Source organism: Rhipicephalus sanguineus, chromosome 1, assembly GCF_013339695.2.
Source record: "Rhipicephalus sanguineus isolate Rsan-2018 chromosome 1, BIME_Rsan_1.4, whole genome shotgun sequence".
Taxonomy (NCBI): Eukaryota; Metazoa; Arthropoda; class Arachnida; order Ixodida; family Ixodidae; genus Rhipicephalus; species Rhipicephalus sanguineus.
Genome location: NC_051176.1, coordinates 203,705,722 through 203,724,980, shown reverse-complemented (window position 1 = coordinate 203,724,980; position 19,259 = coordinate 203,705,722). Strand labels below are relative to the sequence as shown.

Sequence of the window (19,259 nt, the reverse complement as noted above, 5' to 3'; positions counted from 1 at the left end):
TCAACGCGCACGTGAGAACTTATCTGAAAAGAAGCTTCCGTTAGTGTGTACAAAAACTTTACACAACGGCGATGCATAGATTTAGGCTGGCCTTAATCATACAAAGCGAGCACCTTCATCTAATGCGGTGTCTTTGTTTGTCCGCCACAGTACCCACGGACGCCATGCTCGTTCGTTTTTCTTTTCGTTTTTTTTTTATATGTTTATGCACGATATCTCTCTAGCGGCATCTCTCCAGCACAACCGCCCCTTTATATCTACATGGCTATATTTAGATACAGTCACACCCGCATATATCTAGCTCACACGCACAAAAAAAAAAACGGGAATTAGTTCGGTATGTTGTATCATTCGTTATAAAACGTTTAAAGAACTTACCGTATTTTCAACGCAAATTTCGCTGTGCAAGTTGCCTTCACGGCACTGCTTCCCCACATCGCAAGAAAGGCGGCTTCGCGGAAGTATGCGGGGATTATTATTATTATTATTATTATTATTATTATTATTATTATTATTATTATTATTATTATTATTATTATTATTATTATTATTATTATTATCATCAAGTTTATGAGATGCAGGTTTCGGTGGCGGAGACGACATAGTTCGCGAAAAACCCGGCGTGGGTACACAAATGCGGCTCTCGAAGATGCGCCGATCACATGCCTGTTTGCTTGCGCCGTTTTCCAATAATTGATACCCTTTGGATGAAGGTCACGGGATCGAATGCCGGCCGCGGCGGCCGCATTTTCGATGAAGGCGAAATTGCTTGAGGACCGTGTACTTAGATTTAGGTGCACTTTAAAAAACCCCAGGTGGTCGAAATTTCAGGAGCCCTCCACTACGGCATCGCTCATAATCATATCGTGGTTTTGGGCAAGCATCATTATTGTCATACGCTCTTGATTGTGAGCTTGTCGGCGATCAGCCGCTTTTGATATGATAATCAGATCTTTTATCGAGGTCACTTGACATTTCACGTTGCCACACTTCATTGTTGCATTTCAATGTCTCACGCATGACCGTTGTTGTTGCCTGTAGCATCATAAGTATTGCGCTGCTGAACACGTGGGCGAAGGTCCCATTCCCGGTGTAGAGGAAGGAAAACGTTAGGAGGGAGCACAGAGCAATGCGATAGGAAGACAGAAAAATAGGTTAGGCACGCTCATTCCAAGATTCGCTTGCCCTCATTTTCCCGAATTCTCCTCATTTTTATTCAATATTCTGCTGTTTGTACTTGGCCGTGGGGGTGCATGCAGGGGTGTGTTTTAAGCGAGGAAATATGGTTATCACTATAAACAACGCTCCATTATCTTCATATGCAGCTGTGCGCACTCGTCAGGCGCCGCAAGCCTCTAGTACGCATTAAGCCCTAATGTCGGCCTCGCGTTCTTCAGTATCGCATTCAGCGTGCTTCTTGGGATGCTGTACGCTGCGGCTACGTCAGACTTCTTTTCTCCGCGTTCGACTGTGATGCCTTTGTGGATAACAGCAGGTCCTTCCGTTTCACGACAGCCATTCTGTTAATAAAGGGAGCGAAGAATCGCGGCGAAGCGAATGGCGACCGCGCCCGTCGGCGCGTTGTGCGCGGTCGCGACGACGAGGAATCATGGGCTAAAGCTAGTGATGCCCAGCGGTAGTTTATACTCGCTTGAAGCGACGCCCTTCTGATCACACCACTCGCGCTCCCAAATGCATGCCGCAGATCCTCCTTCCGCGACAAAATGTCAACTTCGTGTGAGGGAAACCCAACTTCTTAGGGCGTTTCGCACATTCAGATGTTTGATACATGAAGTGTTCCGGCTATTTTTGTTCTATGTAGCCGTAGAATTTCCTATGCACTAACGGCAAAGCATTGGCGTGTTCCAAAATAGTTCGATAGAAAGAATAATTCTATTTACCCGACTTCGGCGTAATCAGGTTTGACTCTATTTCCTAATGTATTCTTAGAAACGCCTCGTATAAATGAAGCAGCGATATTCAGAGGTCTCCGTGGAAGCGTGGCGTTCTCCAATAAATAACTCAATATTCTCAGGACTTTTCAAGTTTATTCAGCTTATGTTGGCATGTTCGATGAACTCGTTCCTTCGCTCAGTCACTCATGAAGAGAAAAAAAGAAGTATTATTGTGACACATCAGGAATGTGAAGCTACGTATTGGGAGGGCAGCACGACAATGTACGTACATCCGCAAAAATTAGTGTTGTAGGCTCACACAGTCACCTATTGCCTGCGCAACATAACCGAGGCAACTTATGCGTTAATTTTGTCCTTAAGTGGGTTTATTCATTAAAGTATGTTTATACCTGAGCACTTAGAAATACTTTTCATAATATATTCCGTGGAGAGTGGTGTAGAAAACTTCAATCAGATATCAGAGTGAAGAAGCGCCTTCCCGATGCTACTGATGATTCTTCATCTTCTGCAATGCTGCTGTGGTCGTCCTAGCGTCACACGATGCAATCATTTGTCTGCACAGACGCTGTCCTCTGCTCCCGTATGAATTCAAAAGTTATTTCTGGACGTTCTCGTCCCCTAGAAGGGAGGAAGTTTTATTACAGGAAAACATTTTTATTACAGCTGTGCATAGGTCGGAAGAAGAAATGGAGCTCACTCAGACTCACTCAAGAATTATATATTTCGCTTAGGGCCCACTCGGACTCAGACTCACCATAACTTTCCTCAACTGGACTCACTCGGACTCAAACTCACCGAAATATTACACACGCAGACTCACTCAGAATCACACTCACGGCTCGATGTGAATCTGAGTGAGTCGACTCTTGAGTGACTTTGCCGACCTATACTGCTGTGTTGTCTGGAAGTGACTTGAAATGATTATCTCATGCAGTTCGCGTCATCCCGCAGACAGTAACACCGCCTTCATCTGCATTGTTAAGCTCTGCAGAAAAATGAGAATATAGCCGCTGTTATGTAGTCGGCGACGGAATCCTAATGCTGGAAGCAAAAAAAAAAAAAAAAGAAAAAACGCCAGGCCTGTTCGGAAAGCGCAGCACAGTCACAGCGAAAGCTGAAGAAGCGGCATTCCTAGAGCCCGTTGTAAACTCTCTTGGGGCTACTAATACAAGTACACTAGCAAGGTACCCACTACGCCATAAATAATAATTTGGCGAAGTTGGGAGGCATCCACTACGCCATTATTCTTCATTCTGCCGAGAGGCGAGGTACCAGCTACACATCTGTAAGGCATTATGTGCACTTTGTTGATGCGACGGCTGATGACGATGCAGAGTTATGGCTGAGCCCTTTGTAACGGGTTGGAAGCTTTAAACGACCCGCTGGTTACGTAATTCGCATTGTGACGCCCGGTCGTTATTTCACTCTCCCACCATGCTACATAACATACGTTAACGTGAGAAAAAGAGAAAGGGGGGGAATAACTTTATTTGGACCCTGAGGAAATGGATCATGGGGGCTTTGTGGGCTTCCTTGGCAACGAATACTAGTACACTTGCGAGGAACCCACTACGCTATAAATCATAATTTTTGTGAACTGGTGAAGCAGCCACTATGCCATTTCTCGCGATTCTGCGGAGAACCGTGATACCCGCTAAACACCTGTAAGGTATTATGTGCACTTTGTTGATACTGTGCCTGATGATGATGAAGAATTATGGCAGAGCCCTTTGTAATGGGTTGAAAGCATTCAACAACCCACTCGTTGCGCAATTCGCATTGTGTGACGCCCGGTTACAGAATTCGCGTTTGTGTGACGCCTGGTTGTTATTTTACTCTTCTACCACACTGCATTACATATGTTAATGTGGTTCCTTCCCGACATGAAGCCTGTATAGGGTCTTTTTTCAACGCAATTTCAAGCACCGGCATGGCCCTGAGGTAGAATACTGGTCAAGCTGTCAATTGTGTGTGTTTGTGTGGGAGGTGTTAAGGTGGCAGGCATTAGCGTTGGTTTCTTAATTGAGTGGTTCTTGCACACACTTTGAGTATGTTGCAAACACGAAGTTTTTGCAAAGTTTCGGGACTGGCTTCGGGCCTGGGTCCCACAACAAGCTATAACTACGCATAGACCATCCTTAGAACACACGATATGTGCAGGTCAGCGCTGCAATCTGGATACCCGCTTGCGCAACTGGTAGCGTTCCAAGGTGGGGACACAGCCAGATCAACAACGTCTAAAGCAGCAGCCTTTCGGTCCGGACACATCGTCTCATGTCATGGTTGAACACTGGCGGCACGACCTGCAAAATGGAAAAAAAGCAAAGGATGAACCATTAGCTATCGCTACCAAGCAGTTTCGTCTCGGCGTGCCTAGATTATGCACTCTAACGAATACGCGTGGCGAAATTGAAACCTTGACCGGATACGCTATGGCCGCATTTGATTCAGCCCCAAGAAGGATGCTCTTTTTAGAAGCACATGTTCCGGAGAGTGCCAACAAAATTATTAAGCTGACATTCGCGCTCGCAGCAGCTGCTTCTATTTGAGGTCGAACGCGAACGCCTGGATCGTCCATATTTATTAGAAATCGTGCGTTTCTGCAAATGGTGCGAATTCTTCCAACGAGGCTTGCGTTGGAGAATTGGGTAGTATTTAGCCTTACTTATTCGTGATAATATCTCGAGAACGGCAGTAGCGTTGAAATCTCGATTGCTACACGAACCCGTTAAGTATGCCCTACAGTTTTTTTCTCCTCGTAAAAAAAAAGAAATAATTTCCGGGGTTTACGTGCCAAAACCACATGTTAGGATGCACGCAATAGTTGGAAATACTTGGTTAATCTTGATTATATGAAATTCGCTAACTTGCTTCTCGATCTAAGTACACGCGTGTGCTTGCATTTAGCCGTGACCTATCGACATACGGCCGCTCACTTGGAGTCGAACCCGCGTCCTCGAAGTTAGCAGCGATACAGCTTTGGCGCTGAGCTACCACAGCGCGGTTTCCTCCACCTCTTGTATTCTTTTTATAGTTATACCATCTCGGACGTCTGAAGTAGCGAGCGCTGCATATATCAGGGCTGACATTTTCGGTTTCTGTTAAAATATTTGTCTTCCTCTCCTCGCTCGTTCCCTCTCTTCGTCAAATTTGAAGGAACATGAAGTCAATTGCGGTCCACCTTTTTGAAGTAAAAAAGTTATGAATTGCATAAACATGCTCCAACTATATGAAGCGAACAGGTAAGGAAATCAAGAAAAGCGCGGGGGAAGGTATTTGTAGTAGACGGCAATGAGATGGACGAATTATACGTAATTCATGCTGAAGAAGCTCAGGTTGTTGTCAGTGTGAACGCGAGAGCACAAATGAACTAAAATTGAATTATGACGATGCTGCCGTTATAACAGCGGATATCCTGCATTAGCCGTCATTACCGAACAAATAGCAGCGCTAGCTGACATTTTCCAATAAGAACCCAACATTAGCCAACAGTGGCAATCACTTAGCCATATTTAGCCAACGTTAGTTATCATTACTCATCATTTAGCTTATACTATCCAACATTGGCCAGTGTTAACCAATCCTGGTAGTATGCGAGTAAATACGGCAGGCCAGTACACTGTTCACAGGAGGTGCACTGTTCAAAGAAGGGACAGAAGGTGCTTGCTGAGATATGCTCTCTTGCATATAAAACAACTTGCTGCCGGTGGTAGCTGACTTCGCAAACTCCGTATTACGTGTGCATTTTACTACCACTTGTGTTACGGCCGCGGCTGCTCACCCATCCACTTTCTCGGGTATTCATGCATGCGCGCAAGATTTACCCCTGGAAGAGTTACAGCACCACTCGTAACCGCGGCGGTAGATGGAGAGCATCCTTTTTGTCCGAAGGCATTATGTAGTACGTAAATTTCACACACCACACACACTCAGCTGACCAAAACTCCTGTGGCCTATCTAAATCTGCCGGAGCTGAGGAAACCGCTATGCAGTGAACAAGAAGTTGGTGGAACGAGGAACAGCTGCCTGCTACTGAATTTGTCATACTACGTGGCGTCGTTGCCACGAGTGGCGGTGGTTAACATCAACCCCTGGGCTAAATATTGCACACGTGCGCATATATAAATGCTTAAGGATGCCTAAGGAAGTAAACGGGGGAGCTGCCGCCACCGTATCAAAACAGGTAGCGCAACGCACGCGGAACGTGATGAATGGATGGATGGACGTGCGTGTGCTGTGCGTGTGTTTGAGAGGGAGCGAGGATTATCCCATTTGAAGTTCATTGCTAGTGCCACCGAGTTCTTTATTGAATATGTTTATGGCCTGCTGCCTGTTCTAATCAATTTTCAAATCTGAGCTCACCCTTCCCCTCGCATTATCGTAAAATTTTTATACCCCGTATTTCCTAGTTTTCCGCCACCATTTGTTTTATAATAATTAATTGGGGTTTCAAGTCCCAAAATCACGATATGATTATGTGAGACGCCGTAGTGAAGAGGGCTCCGGAAATTTCAACCACCTGGGGTTCTTGAACGTGCGCCTAAATCTAAGCGCACGGGCCTCTAGCATTTCGTCTCCATCGAAATGCGTCCGCTTCGGCCGGGATATGACCCCGCAACCTGCGGGTCAGCAGTCGAGCACCATAACCACTAGACCACCGCGGCTGGTGTCTTACTAGTTTCAACCGCAAACTCATTTATTTTCCCCGAACTGTTCCCAAAACCTAGTGATTCGGTGAGACTTGATTATTAGATTAATGCTTCGACGTTTGACTGCAATATGCTCGTAGTTACTGCGCCCTTACCACACACAGAGCACTACTGCGTTGTCTGTGTATACTCCCTGTCTCTCTCTTTTTACACCCTTAACTCCTAATCTCCTCCGCCCCTTTCCTTAGCGTACGGTAGCACAGCGTTTGTTCTGAACTAGTTAACCTCCCTGCCTGCCCCCTCTCTCCTGTTTCGTTTCCTCTTTTTTTTTTAAGTCTCTTTCATGCGCGAAAGAAAAAGCACAACACGTATCCAGCTACTACAGCTGCACAATGTCAATACAGCGAGATATTCCAGAAGTGCAGATACCAATGTACTTATTAGGCATACAAGGTAGCGCATATCACGGGGATAAACATGGTGCTTTCGGGGAAGACAGTTACGCAGATAGTTTTTTGCTTCGCGGTCACATCTATGTGACAGCAAAAGCGAGAGCGGTGGCATTTAGTGTCCGCCCACTCGTAAATGCGCGTAAACTACGTATCTTGTCGCAGTGCCCACATTATGCGAGCTTGAAAAAATTTCGCTCAGCACACAGATTACTTCCTTCCTTCCTTACATAGATAGGGTTTACCCACTTTTACGTGCTTAACTTCTGTATTAACCGCAGAAGTTTGTGCGACTGCGACTGCTGTCACTTCAGTTATATAACGTTTGCGTATGCTGCACTGCGGAGTTCTTAAAACTCGTTAACTGTTTGAGCAGAAATAGCTTCCCGTTATGCCCCTCGTGACTGAAAGAGGCGTTCGTGGTGGTTTATTATGCGAGGCTGCTTGTTTGTTGCTATTATTTTGGATATAGTATAAATTTAAAGTAGAACTCGGCGCCTTTTCTCAGGCGCCAGCTGCGTCTCGTCGCGGGCCCGGCAATAAATGAAAGTGCCGGAAGAAATAGTGAAAGGAGCGAAAATTTGCATGAACAGAGATGCAAATTTCCGCTAGCGAGTGAAAGCAAGGTAGAGAAAAAGAGTACAATGGGCACAGATGCGCAGAGCTTTGCAGACGACTGCAGCAAGAGCATCTACATATAACTCCAATTTCCTCCAAGCTCGCATCATGTAAACAACGTACATAATTTAATAACTACGTTGTAACAAAATAATGTTTTCATGACGCATGTATAACCTGTTGCATTGTGAGCTATACAACAGTGGAGTCGCGCACACGAAGGGCTAATACAAAGTTAAAATATTGACGTTTTCACATGATCTATCAAAGCAACAAACACATTCAATTAAGGCCGTCGTTGGCTAAGGAGTAGGTATTCATTTATCGATTTTTTTCCCGATTCGGTAATCCGTTCACATTTAATTATCCCTGAATATTTGTCTCGCAGTATTCTACTGCTGCGAACGCTCGAGAAAGTGCGTACGTGCTGAAACCGTCCTCCGCAGTGCCCACAAAAACGCTCCGTCGAAACACATTGAATTACGTATAAAAAGTATTGCGGCTACAGTAAGTCACAGATTAAGGTTTTAAGGTTGAATAGCTGCTGTTCTCACTCAGATTTGACTGAAATGCCGTTTTATTGTGAGGGTCAATATACATTCAGTTGGGACATTTTTAATGCTGTATATTCAGAAGAGGTGTTCGTGCTAAGAGAACCAGACGCCTCTCAGCGGCAGGCAAACTCCAGTACGTAGGGAGGAAGGTTCATTGCTCTATTATTTCCGTGGGCATTTTGCTGTTACACCGGTTGTAGCGCCTTGGTCGGGTGTCGAACCAAACCCTCCAGCTGAACCGAAAACCGTAATTAAACCTTAATTTTGGTCGAAACTGAACCCGAATGGTAACTCGTAACGTGCCTGAACTCGGCAAAAAGAAAAACAAAAAGAAAAAGTCGCTGTAACCAGTTCGGTGCAAAACGGTTCCAGTATTTTTGGGCCACCCGGAGCAGTGATCCGAAATTATTAGGTTCAACAAAACAGTCTTCTTCCACCACGTGCCCAGCGCTCTTTTGCACGTTCCCGACAGTTTTTATGCAGAAATATTAATAATGTTTACCTGCTGTTTGTCTTAACAAACGTAGTGAGCTCTTCACCTTGGACATTTTGTTCTTGCCATGTCTATCCTGTTGGTCTCTGTTAATTCAAGAATTCGTCGAACAACTCAATCATTGGGTAGAGATTGAACGAAGACAGTGTTGCGCTGCTTTTTTGTTAGTGTTTCTTTTTTGTAGTTCCCGCGTCGTATTTCGAATTATGAGACCGGAAGTGGAAACCGGTAGGGAACCAAGAGACCGTAAGTAGAATGCGGAAGTGAACGTAAGGTGGGAAGTACGTAACCTTCTTTTGCTTTCTTTGTTTAGTTCTCTCTCTCTCTCTTTTTTTGCTGTTCATTTCGGGGGAACATCGGACATCGCGCATCGCGCATGCTTCTCTGTTAGAGAATTTGACTAGAAGTGTGACAGGTTGTCTTCAAAGACACGCTCTATGCGCTCGCAATGCAAAACAAAGCAGCCTCGCGAACAGCTGCCGTCTTCTGCGCCGGCAACATCAACAGTTCAAAAAGTTGTAGGACAGCGCCAGGAAGCTGTCGAGCTCCTTTTTTTTTTCTTTTGCAACGCCTTACCGGAGAAACGACGACACACTTATTTTTTTTTCTTTTTTTTTCCCTCATAACTGCATCCGTGCGCATTATGAGGGATTCTATTAGCGGCTGGCTACCCCGGTCTGCCGCAAAATTTGAGCGAGATTAAAATAAAGCAAAAACGCAAACACAAATGACACGTTCCCGCACGAGTTTTAATTGAACCATTAGACGCCGTCCCCCAGAGCGAAGCTGACGTTAACGATTTTTTTCTACAGTAGGATATCAAATATGCATACTCCAAGAAGCATTATCAATACCGCGGTAATCGAATGGCTTATTAAAAAGGAATTACTGTCTCTCTTTATTGGCACTGTTTTTCATTGTACGGCTTCGTTAATCAATTATATGGGCACTCGCCTAATGAAAATGAGCTGCAAAGGTTATTACAGGATACGAAGTTGCCTGATTAACATCAATACTTAACAGTGTTCCCGGATTCTAGACGCCTATGAGACACTACTTGCGGAAGCTGTTCCAACAATGACTAAACCCGTATTTCTTGTCATGATTGTGAGTGAAAGGACAGTTTGTTTTTCTCTAGCTTCCTTATGAAGGCAAAAAAGAGGCTTATTGGCTACGAGAACACCGTAGCAGGGGGCTCCGTATTAATTTTGGCCCGCTCGGAGTTTTTCTTTCTTTCTTTTTTTATATTTTACACCTGTTGCATAGGGTGGATCTTTTGCAACCCTCAATCATAGAATCCAGTACCTCCTACATAGCAACAGGATAACATAGCCGCTGAAGTCGCGGCAGCGGACACCTTCGTGACTCGTAAGTATCCTGCCATCAAGATTAAAAATTCAGCAGATCCCGCGCCTTGTGGAATCGGCTTCATGCGAAGCAGTCAGCGAGTAGTTTTATGCTGCATTTTTCGGCTTTGAGCCAAGCGTTACGAGGTGGATCAACGTGTTTTGTAAGTGTTGTAGTGTGCACATCGTGGGCTTACCAGGCGCGTCGACAACACTGGAGTTTAAAGGGTAACCATCTCACAGGCATACGATGCTGTAGAGCAGACTAATTTGTGGTCGACACTGTCACAACTGGGTGCGGCAGAGGAAGTGGTGGCACTGCTTAAGGCACTCTACACCGACACACAGGCAGTTGTACAGTGGGGTCAGAAGAATTCGCACCCCATCAAAGTGACTAGGGGCCTGCGGCAAGGTTGCCCCATGTCACCGCTGCTTTTCATGCTCTATGTTGCAGGTTTAGAGCAGCGTCTGACAGAAAGTGGGCTTGGCTTTGACCTGAGCTACATGCAGGAGGGTATCACTAACATACGACGCATCCCGGCGCTGTTTTACGCCGACGATATTGTCCTCCTGGCAAACAACCCTGATGAGCTGCGGGATCTCCTGAACATGTGCGCCGAAGAGGGCACAAAGCTCGGCTTCACTTTCAGTGTAAGAAAGTCAGCGGTGATGACCTATGGACCAGCGGACCCCCCTTAAGACCCCAGAACTCTCCATCCAAGGAAAACCCCTAACTTGGACCAATGAGTACAAGTATCTGGGGATATCAATCACATCTGCCCCTAACTACCTGCAGAGCTATGAGATAGATCTAGCAGCCAAGGCGAAGACCCGACGATCCTTTCTCGGCTCTAGGGCACTGTGGTCGTTCAACCGTTTCGAGGTGTGCAGAGCGCTATGGAAAGGAGTGGCAGTGCCAGGCCTCACGTTCGGAAATGCGGTGCTGTGCCTGTCGTCCGGCACAAGACAGGCTCTGGAGACCCGACAGAGGGAGGTCGGCCGCATGGCTCTCGGCACACAGAGAAGCATGCCAAATGAAGCCGTACAGGGCGATATGGGCTGGTCCTCCTTTGAAGCGCGAGAGGCCGTGGCAAAAATTTCCTACGAACGGAGATTAAGCGGGATGTCCGGTGACCGGTGGGCCCGGCAGATGTACAAGTACATCTACCTACGATCCCATAACACCAAGTGGGCAACTCGAACAAAAATCCTTACCGAACGGTTTGGCGTCGAAAACACCCAGCTCACGACCGCCCCACAAGCTGGCCAAAGGCACAAAGTGAGGGAGCGCGTCAGAGCCGCTGAACTGGAAAGATGGAGGACTTCGGCTCAGACAAAGTCGGCGCTGTCAGTATACCGAACAATCAAACAAGCCATTGAACCACAACGGTTCTTCGACAATTCCAGGGGAAGCAGTCTCCTCTCGGAGGCCCGTGGGGGTGTCCTTCGAACTCGCTCCCTGCAGGCCAAATACACACCGAGCACGTCGACGACCTGCCACCGCTGCGGCGCGGCCGAGGAAACCATTCAGCACGTTGTGCTCGAATGCACTGGCCTGCAGCCCGGGCCCCCACTCGAGCAGACGAACCCCAGTTGCCCCAATGCCTTGGCGACGGCGCTGGGATTCCACGAACAGGGTGCGCCCCCTAACTGGAAGGAGGTGGAATTAACGAAGTGACGGCTGGAGCACTGGTGGCGCACCAGAAATCCGCCAGCTCCCCCCGAAAGTGCAGACAAATAGAACTTTTTCCTTTTAAAGGTCAGATCCGGGCTGTATATGCTCGTTGATCTCCCGTTACAAAGGGCAAGGCCACAGTCATCATCATCATCATCATCACCTATGTGTGGCGGAGCAATTGGTACTGTTTAACGGCTGCGCTCTCCAGCGGCTCTTAGTGGGTCGTCCTCTTCTAAACGCCGCTCGAGCTCGGAACCCGTGCTTTGGCCTTGACTGTCGCCATATCTCATTGTCGCCGAGTGCCGTCTAATAAACAGCTTAACATATGGTCTGACGTAACGTCAGCACTCATATTAGAGCACTTTACGGTGCGATTATGTGAATATCATGCGTAAATTTCGTTAGCGTATTCCCCCGGGGTCGAGCAACTCTCGAGTATAGCTTGCTGAATCATAGGAATAAAATGTAATGTTTACTAGACTGCTATAAAAGCGGCGCCCACACTGGAACGACAAACGTTAACCTGACATGTATCGTAGGAGTACATATGTAATGTTTAATGCATTGTTATAAAATTAGACAGCCAGCACAGAACCATAATTGACGTTGCACCGACATTACGCCTGCACAGGGTTGCAGTTTCTAGACCCGGCGTGGCTCTGTGGTAGAATACCTGACTGCCACGCGGAATGCTTGGGATGTCTGTTTTTCATAAGGTTGTAGCATTTAAATTACCAATGTCTGTTCTCGCCGTTTCTGGGTAGATATAAGCTGTCAATCCCCTGTGGCGCGCATATCCGTATACCGCAGAGCGAACAAATCTATCTATCTATCTATCTATCTATCTATCTATCTATCTATCTATCTATCTATCTATCTATCTATCTATCTATCTATCTATCTATCTATCTATCTATCTATCTATCTATCTATCTATCTATCTATCTATCTATCTATCTATCTATCTATCTATCTATCTATCTATCTATCTATCTATCTATCTATCTATCTATCTATCTATCTATCTATCTATCTATCTATCCGCGTCATGATATGAATAACGCAAAACGCCTGTCGCGAACGTCATCAAATCTTTTCCCTCAGTCACGTGTGGCACATACCCGCATACCACAGTTCATGTTATGCGGGTATGCGCCACAGGTGATTCACAGTCCCAATCAACACAATAACGGCAAACAAACACATTGAAACGCAAGGCAAGTGCGGGAGCTGAAGACAGACCCCCCCCCCCCTGGAAGACGCTCGACTGCCATCCACTCGTCCACGTGGTCCGCCATAATGACAATATACGCTTTGAAAATGCACTTTCAACGTCCGCGCTAGAAACAGAGAGAGCCAGAAGGCTCAGCGCGCAGCGAGGAAGCACTGACCACTGAACAGTGTGAAGTCTCCAGAACGAGAGGAGTGCTACAATGTTACTGATTTCATAGCTTTGATAGTTCGAAAAATAACTCATTAGCTGGCTCACATCGTCAATTTCAAGAAACACTAGCTTAAAAATCTGCGCATATGTTTCGAACGCGCGGGCTAGCTCTCGCTTCACGTTTGGATTCACAATTTGAATATTGTAACAAAACAATTCACTCATGTACTGGAGTGCATCGCAAAGGTTCCTCTCAACTGTGTGTATCCGTTTTCTAGTTACAGCAGCGTAATATACACGAAGGTCTGCGTCAGTCGTTGAGCGGTCATTCTCGTGATCTTCCGATAAAGCCCTTTCATAAACATGCCCTTTCAATAATAAACGAAACAGGGTCATATTGGCCGTTAAAATCGGAGTTCCGAATAGTAAAAAATATTACCGCGAGTGTTTATCGGATTTTTTTTATTTATCCGAAAACACGGAGCCCTAGTTACATAACACATGTGCGACTCTTCAACATATGTCTGTGCGTGTACCATTTGCGCCTATCTTTAGCGTTATTTCGTATAACGTCTCGCTCAATGTAAAAAATTACGCCACAGTCACCTCCCGCCGCATGCTTCGCATTACATTGCATTGGACTTCTACTGTGACATTTGAGTTTAAGGGCTCCCTTATCTCAAATTATTTTCGTGTAGTTAAATGAAATAACATGGAAGAAGCTTAGGAAAGCACAGCACAAACAGCAATATCCGTACGTAGGCTTTTCTGTCCTTCCTATAACTCTAATAGCCCCGCCACGGTGGTCTAGTGGTTATGGCGCTCGACTGCTGACCCGAAGGTCGCGGGATCGCATCCCGGCCGTGGCGGCTGCATTTTCGATGGAGGTGAAAATGCTTGAGGCTCGTGTACTTAGACTTAGATGCACGTTAAAGAACCCCAGGTGGTCGAAATCTCCGGAGCCCTCCACTACGGTGTCTCTCATAATCATATCGTGGTTTTGGGGCGTTAAACCCCAGATATTATTATAACTCTAATACTTTCGCTACATTACGCTTTAGAGCTCTTTCTACATTTTTCATTTCTCATTTTTTCTTATTAAATGGAAGTCTCAGTTGCGATGCGGACGCAAATCTTTGTCCTAAACGAAGCGTGCGAGAGCTTATTAACGGCGTTCCACGACACGTAGCTTCGACAAATGATCTGAAGAAGGAGGAAGAGCAAAAAGGGGGAGGGTGCGGAGGAGGACAACAACAACCCTCTGTCGTTTACGTCTGTGCCTCTTATCGGGTAATAGGACAGCGCCGCTTCTCTCGACGGCGCGAGTGTCCTCATTTGCCGTTTGCGCGTCTTGTTAGAGATAATGAACAGGCCAGTGACAGCGCTTGCGCCTCAATGGACCTCCGCGTGGTGCGCGTATATGCGTGCATGTGTGTGCGTGCTTGTGTGTGCGTGTACGTGTGTAGCATCTCGTACAGTTCCAGGCATTATTCATATCTATTTGCCGCTCTTTTGTAACATGCTAGAATATCGCACTTGTGTGGCGAAAAAACAACGAAACAATGTGCCTAACTACAGCAGCAGTCTACTTCATTTGCTCCTTGTTAATACGAATTATTGCGTAACTCACACTGTCTACACGGTTTCCCCCAACCTGCACGCTATTGTACAACTTCAAATGGCCGATAAGCCAGATACTTTTGTCCCCGTGCCATTTTCCTCTTTGCCCCGTGGTTGTCAACCGATCGACTAAGAAGGGCGATTAGCAATCCATAAGTACTGACAATACAGTGAGACCAAAGCTAAGCTAGCACCCAACCATAGTTATGTTGCGGGCTGCAGCTTACTGTGGGCATCGCTTAGAAACGAGCGCAGGGAACACAGCATCTCCTCTTTCTCTCTCTCTCTCTCTCTCTCTCTCTATATATATATATATATATATATATATATATATATATATATATATATATATATATATATATATATATATATATCTTTTTTTTTCATTGTTCTGTGCCACGTGCATACAAGACTCCTGATCACAGCGCTTCTACTATTTTCCTTCGCCTTGAGACGTCCAGCTGACTCACTGTTTCTGAATACTGAATTTGCAAAAATATAACTCAACCACGTACTAACTCTAAATGTGAAAGGGCACCATCTGTTTCTTTAAAAAATTGTGAGGGCACTATTTACTGCAGGTGTATTCTAACATGCACCTGTGTTCATAAAATCATTCGTTTAATAGTGCGATGCGCGCAGGCATCCCGATAACGTCTATAATTAGGTATAACGCCTGTGGTAACTAATATGCTTTTTGTTAACACGTTATAATAAAAAGACGATGCGCTGCGCTGGTAGGTGGCGGGAAGCGCGCACATTTGCGCATACCGAGGCCACATTGGCTGCCATCACCGTGTTGGATTGGAACCATGTTCCTCAGAAAAAAACATCATTATCGCTGTAGAATGGAAACTTGGGCTAGTTGGAATGCCTTTCACGATTGATGCAGCGCTAAAGACGAAGACGAAAGGAACACAGAGTCCACTGAGTCCCGTGTACTCTGTGTTCCTTTCGTCTTCGTCTTTAGCGCTGCATCAATCGTGAAATCATTATTGCAGTTGTGGTCATTTGCACAAACGTTCCAAACTCATTTCATCGTGCTAAGTTGCGATAACTTTAAAGAGTTTAAAGGCGAGTTCGATGAATCCACCGGAGAAAACGGTGCTGAAAGCGCGGAGGAGAAAGAAACAGCGATCGTTCTGTTTTTTTTTTTTTTTCTTTCTCGTCCGTTGTTCTCTTCGATGAAGTCGCGGTAGTCATGAAGCCGCGTTCCTTGCCCCCGAGAGGGTTGCTTTTTCTCAAATCTGTGGTGTCCGGCGGCTCAGCTTACCTTGTGCGCTGAATGTTATGACTGGAGCGTGCAGCACAAAATCAAGCGTACTCTGTGAAAAAAAAAAATGCAATTATGATGCTTTACGTGCTCAAATTAGGATGTGGCTAAGCTTCACCCGTATGGTGATTGACTTGGGATTAAAGATGACCACCTGCGCTTTTTTAAAGTGTACCGAGTGCGCAGTAAAAGGGTATTTTCTAATTTCGCACTCCTCGAAATGTGCTAGATGTGGCCCCGATTTGATCCCGCGACCTCGTGCTTATCAGAACTACGCCATAGCTGTAAGACACCACGATGTGTCAGAACTCGTACTAGGAAGATACACAAGGACAGTAAAAAGGAAAAAAAAAGGATTTTCTTTTGCACGAGTAGCTACACTATATATAGCTGATTTGTTTCGAAATTCGTATAATACTGAACATTTGAGAAGTTTCAAACAGTCTGTTTTCGAATTCAATGCGAAGGTTCACAATACGATGTTCCAATCCTACTCAGAAAATTTTAAGCGCTTGTACATCTCTGCTTAAATTTTTATAGTCCCCAGCTGCATAGCTAATGTAACGGTAAGAGGTGCGAGGACGACGAATAGAAATATACACGAATTGTGCTCGTGATTTTTTATTTGGACGTAGCTAGCAAACAAAAAAAATATTTTTTAAAAATGCACCAGTGCCGTGTTCAAAGTTAAATTCGCAATATTAGCACGCTAAGTTTTCGTATAGCCGCGTGATTCTATTCGAGCCATATGTAGAGAGACCAAGCACAAAGGAATGCCCGTTCAGGGTCGCTCGCGTAAATCTGGCTGTTGCCACACTCGAAGCCCAGCACGCGGCCAACGGCCCACTGGCCGCGCAGTCATCCTCCGAGCAGGCCGCAGTGCGGTCGTAAAGCCTGGCAAGGAGAGCGGAGACGACCTCAAAACCCCAGGAGTGCATCGAGCGCTCCGAAGCCCTGAAGGCGGCCGGCTTGTTCGTAAGCAGATAAACAGCGGTCCGGACAGAGCGCACTCTGGGCATCGGCCATAAACGGGAGAGCAACGAGCTGTACACAAAGAGCGCGGCTTCGAGACAGGCGTCATTGCTTTTTCTTTGTGGCATCCTGACGGGGCTGCCCCTAAAATAGCCGCCAGCTACGCGCGCCGGGAGCATCGTGGTCCGGCCGGTCCAGGGGAGGAAAGGGCCCGCATTCCATCCCGCGCGCATTTCCATCGATCCCGGCGCTCTGTCTGCGCAGGCGCGCGCTCTCGCAAAGGGGGAACCGCTCTCCCCCCCCCGCGGCCCTCGAAAATGTCGCTGTCCGGACCCGGGTCGCCCATGGCGGGAGCCGCCGAACTCTGCTGCTCGTGGTCGACCCCGCCGCGGTGGCCGCCGCTCGTGTGACGCCGGGGGATCGCGAGTCTCCTCCGAGCCAGCCCCATGGGGTCCCGAGTGTCGCTCGTCTTCCGACAATCCCGCGGCAGCGCGCGGCGCAGCACGATGTGAGGCAGCGCAGCAGCGTGCTCGTCCACGTCGCAGACCTCGACTGGGCCGCCGTCCTCGACACCGCCGCTTGCCCGCCGCTGACACGCGTCCATGGCGGACCCGTACCCCATCTATGACGACGAGGTAATCACCACTCTAGGCCGCGTGGCCCTTGTCGGCTCCTGGTCTCGCCTCTCCCGCGGCGAAACCATGTGCCGATGTCAGCCGCGTTGCAAGTCCCGCCGGACCCTTCCCTCGTGCTCATCTCGTTGCACTGGACTGCCGTCCAAGTCGCTGTGCAGTCGCAGACGACTGTCGCGACCGCTAATGGTTGTTAAGTTTGCCTTGGAGCCTCCAAGTCTTCGACAAGTGGCGAGAGAAAGCGTTGTCGCGTTTTGAATGACTCGTTTTTCGCGGCTACCGACACCCGCGCATGCTACTGCACGTACTTAAAGGTGAACGACAATTATCCTGGTCGGACCGATAACGCCATGCGCCAGGCTTTGCTCAATCGCGCGTGACACACGTAAGGGTTGGACAAGACAAAGCTATTGTATTCATTGTCAGGTGAGCAAGAATAACCGATGCAGGGTATCAGAGACATTTATATACTGTACTTTTTTTTTCGCCGTTTGTGGCATTGAATGTCTACGCATTCTTTCGCGTTTAATGTCTTACATACGTTTTATCAGCACCCTCCACTGTCTGTATGTGTAGATCACGCGCTCTATGAGTCTATGTTGCGCAGTTCCCACGATCGCATTTTAATCTTGGTCTCAAGCGTGAATTTCGTATGACAGGTCGAGTAGCAGCTCTTGCTGTTCTCCACCTACAACAGAAGTTTTTTTTTGTTTTAAACATGCAGCTGTTTAATATGTTTTTTTTTTATTCACTGGAGATACAGAAATATAGCAATGTTATTTTGACTTGTACGTGATAACGAAAACTACACATGTGTCATATGTTCCACCCATTCAATTGCCAAGGAGCAGCCGGCGCCGTATCTGTGCGGCATCGTGTCCATCTATTTTATTAACTAAGACAGAACGACGATCGGCCCCATATGTTTTATGCTCATTAATGAGCCTAGTCCGGGAGCACTGGGCATTTGAACTAACGGCAACAATCACGTTTATAGATTTTTGCGTACTCGCAGTATTGCCCGTCGGTTATTCTTGTTCCGCAAATGTTGCATACTTGACCGATATCGAATGAAGTACTAAGGGATGTATATATAAGAGCTGACTGCTTCAATTGGCGACCTCGGCGTAGCTGTCAGCCAGGCATAACACTCTACATGTGTGAGGAGGGCTAAGTGACGCACACATACGGCCCAACAAGGAAGTACAGTGCACTCGCAGAAGCGTACATACGCATTACATGTATTTAGAATTGGTCTGGATCTACACTAACGCACAAAACAATTAGTCGTGCGCATTTTCTATGTGCACAGTAAGTTTTAATTGTTTCTTAACAGGTTCTAAGCCTGTATTGACAAAACAATTCTTACGCTAAAAACGTTCATAAGATTGTATTTCATCCAATCCTGATGCGGGACGTATCATTAGAAAAGCTGCTGGCCAACGGTAATGAGCACGTGCGAGAAAGGAAAAAGCTTTGTCAATTTGGTCCCCGAAGTTTAAGGTAAATTCTGCTGTGAAGAAACAGCTAAGGGTGTGACGTTCGTATCTGAATATAATAAACCTGTACACTGTACCAAACGAGAGACAAAGTTGTGTGTGATAAAAAGGTAACAACGCTGCAGTTATGTGTTCATGGCATCTTTAAGCACGTAATCGGACAACCCACAGTTCTT

At 46.5% G+C, this 19,259-nt stretch overlaps 1 protein-coding gene across 4 annotated transcripts in view; it reads left to right on the top strand.

Annotated features, from left to right (window-relative positions):
- The window catches only part of LOC119405804 (prolyl endopeptidase FAP), a 445,209-nt gene that overhangs the window by 172,773 nt on the left and 253,177 nt on the right, over window positions 1-19,259 (top strand). Inside the window, exon 1 of one of the 4 annotated variants that reach the window (XM_049418803.1) lies at window positions 17,279-17,587. The exons of 2 other annotated variants lie outside the window; for them this stretch is intronic. In XM_049418803.1, coding sequence (XP_049274760.1) covers window positions 17,555-17,587 — 33 coding nt within the window. In that variant the 5' untranslated portion in view covers window positions 17,279-17,554. Of the gene's footprint in view, window positions 1-17,278; window positions 17,588-19,259 lie in introns of those variants that run through there. One more of the 4 variants, XM_049418807.1, reaches the window with a different exon arrangement.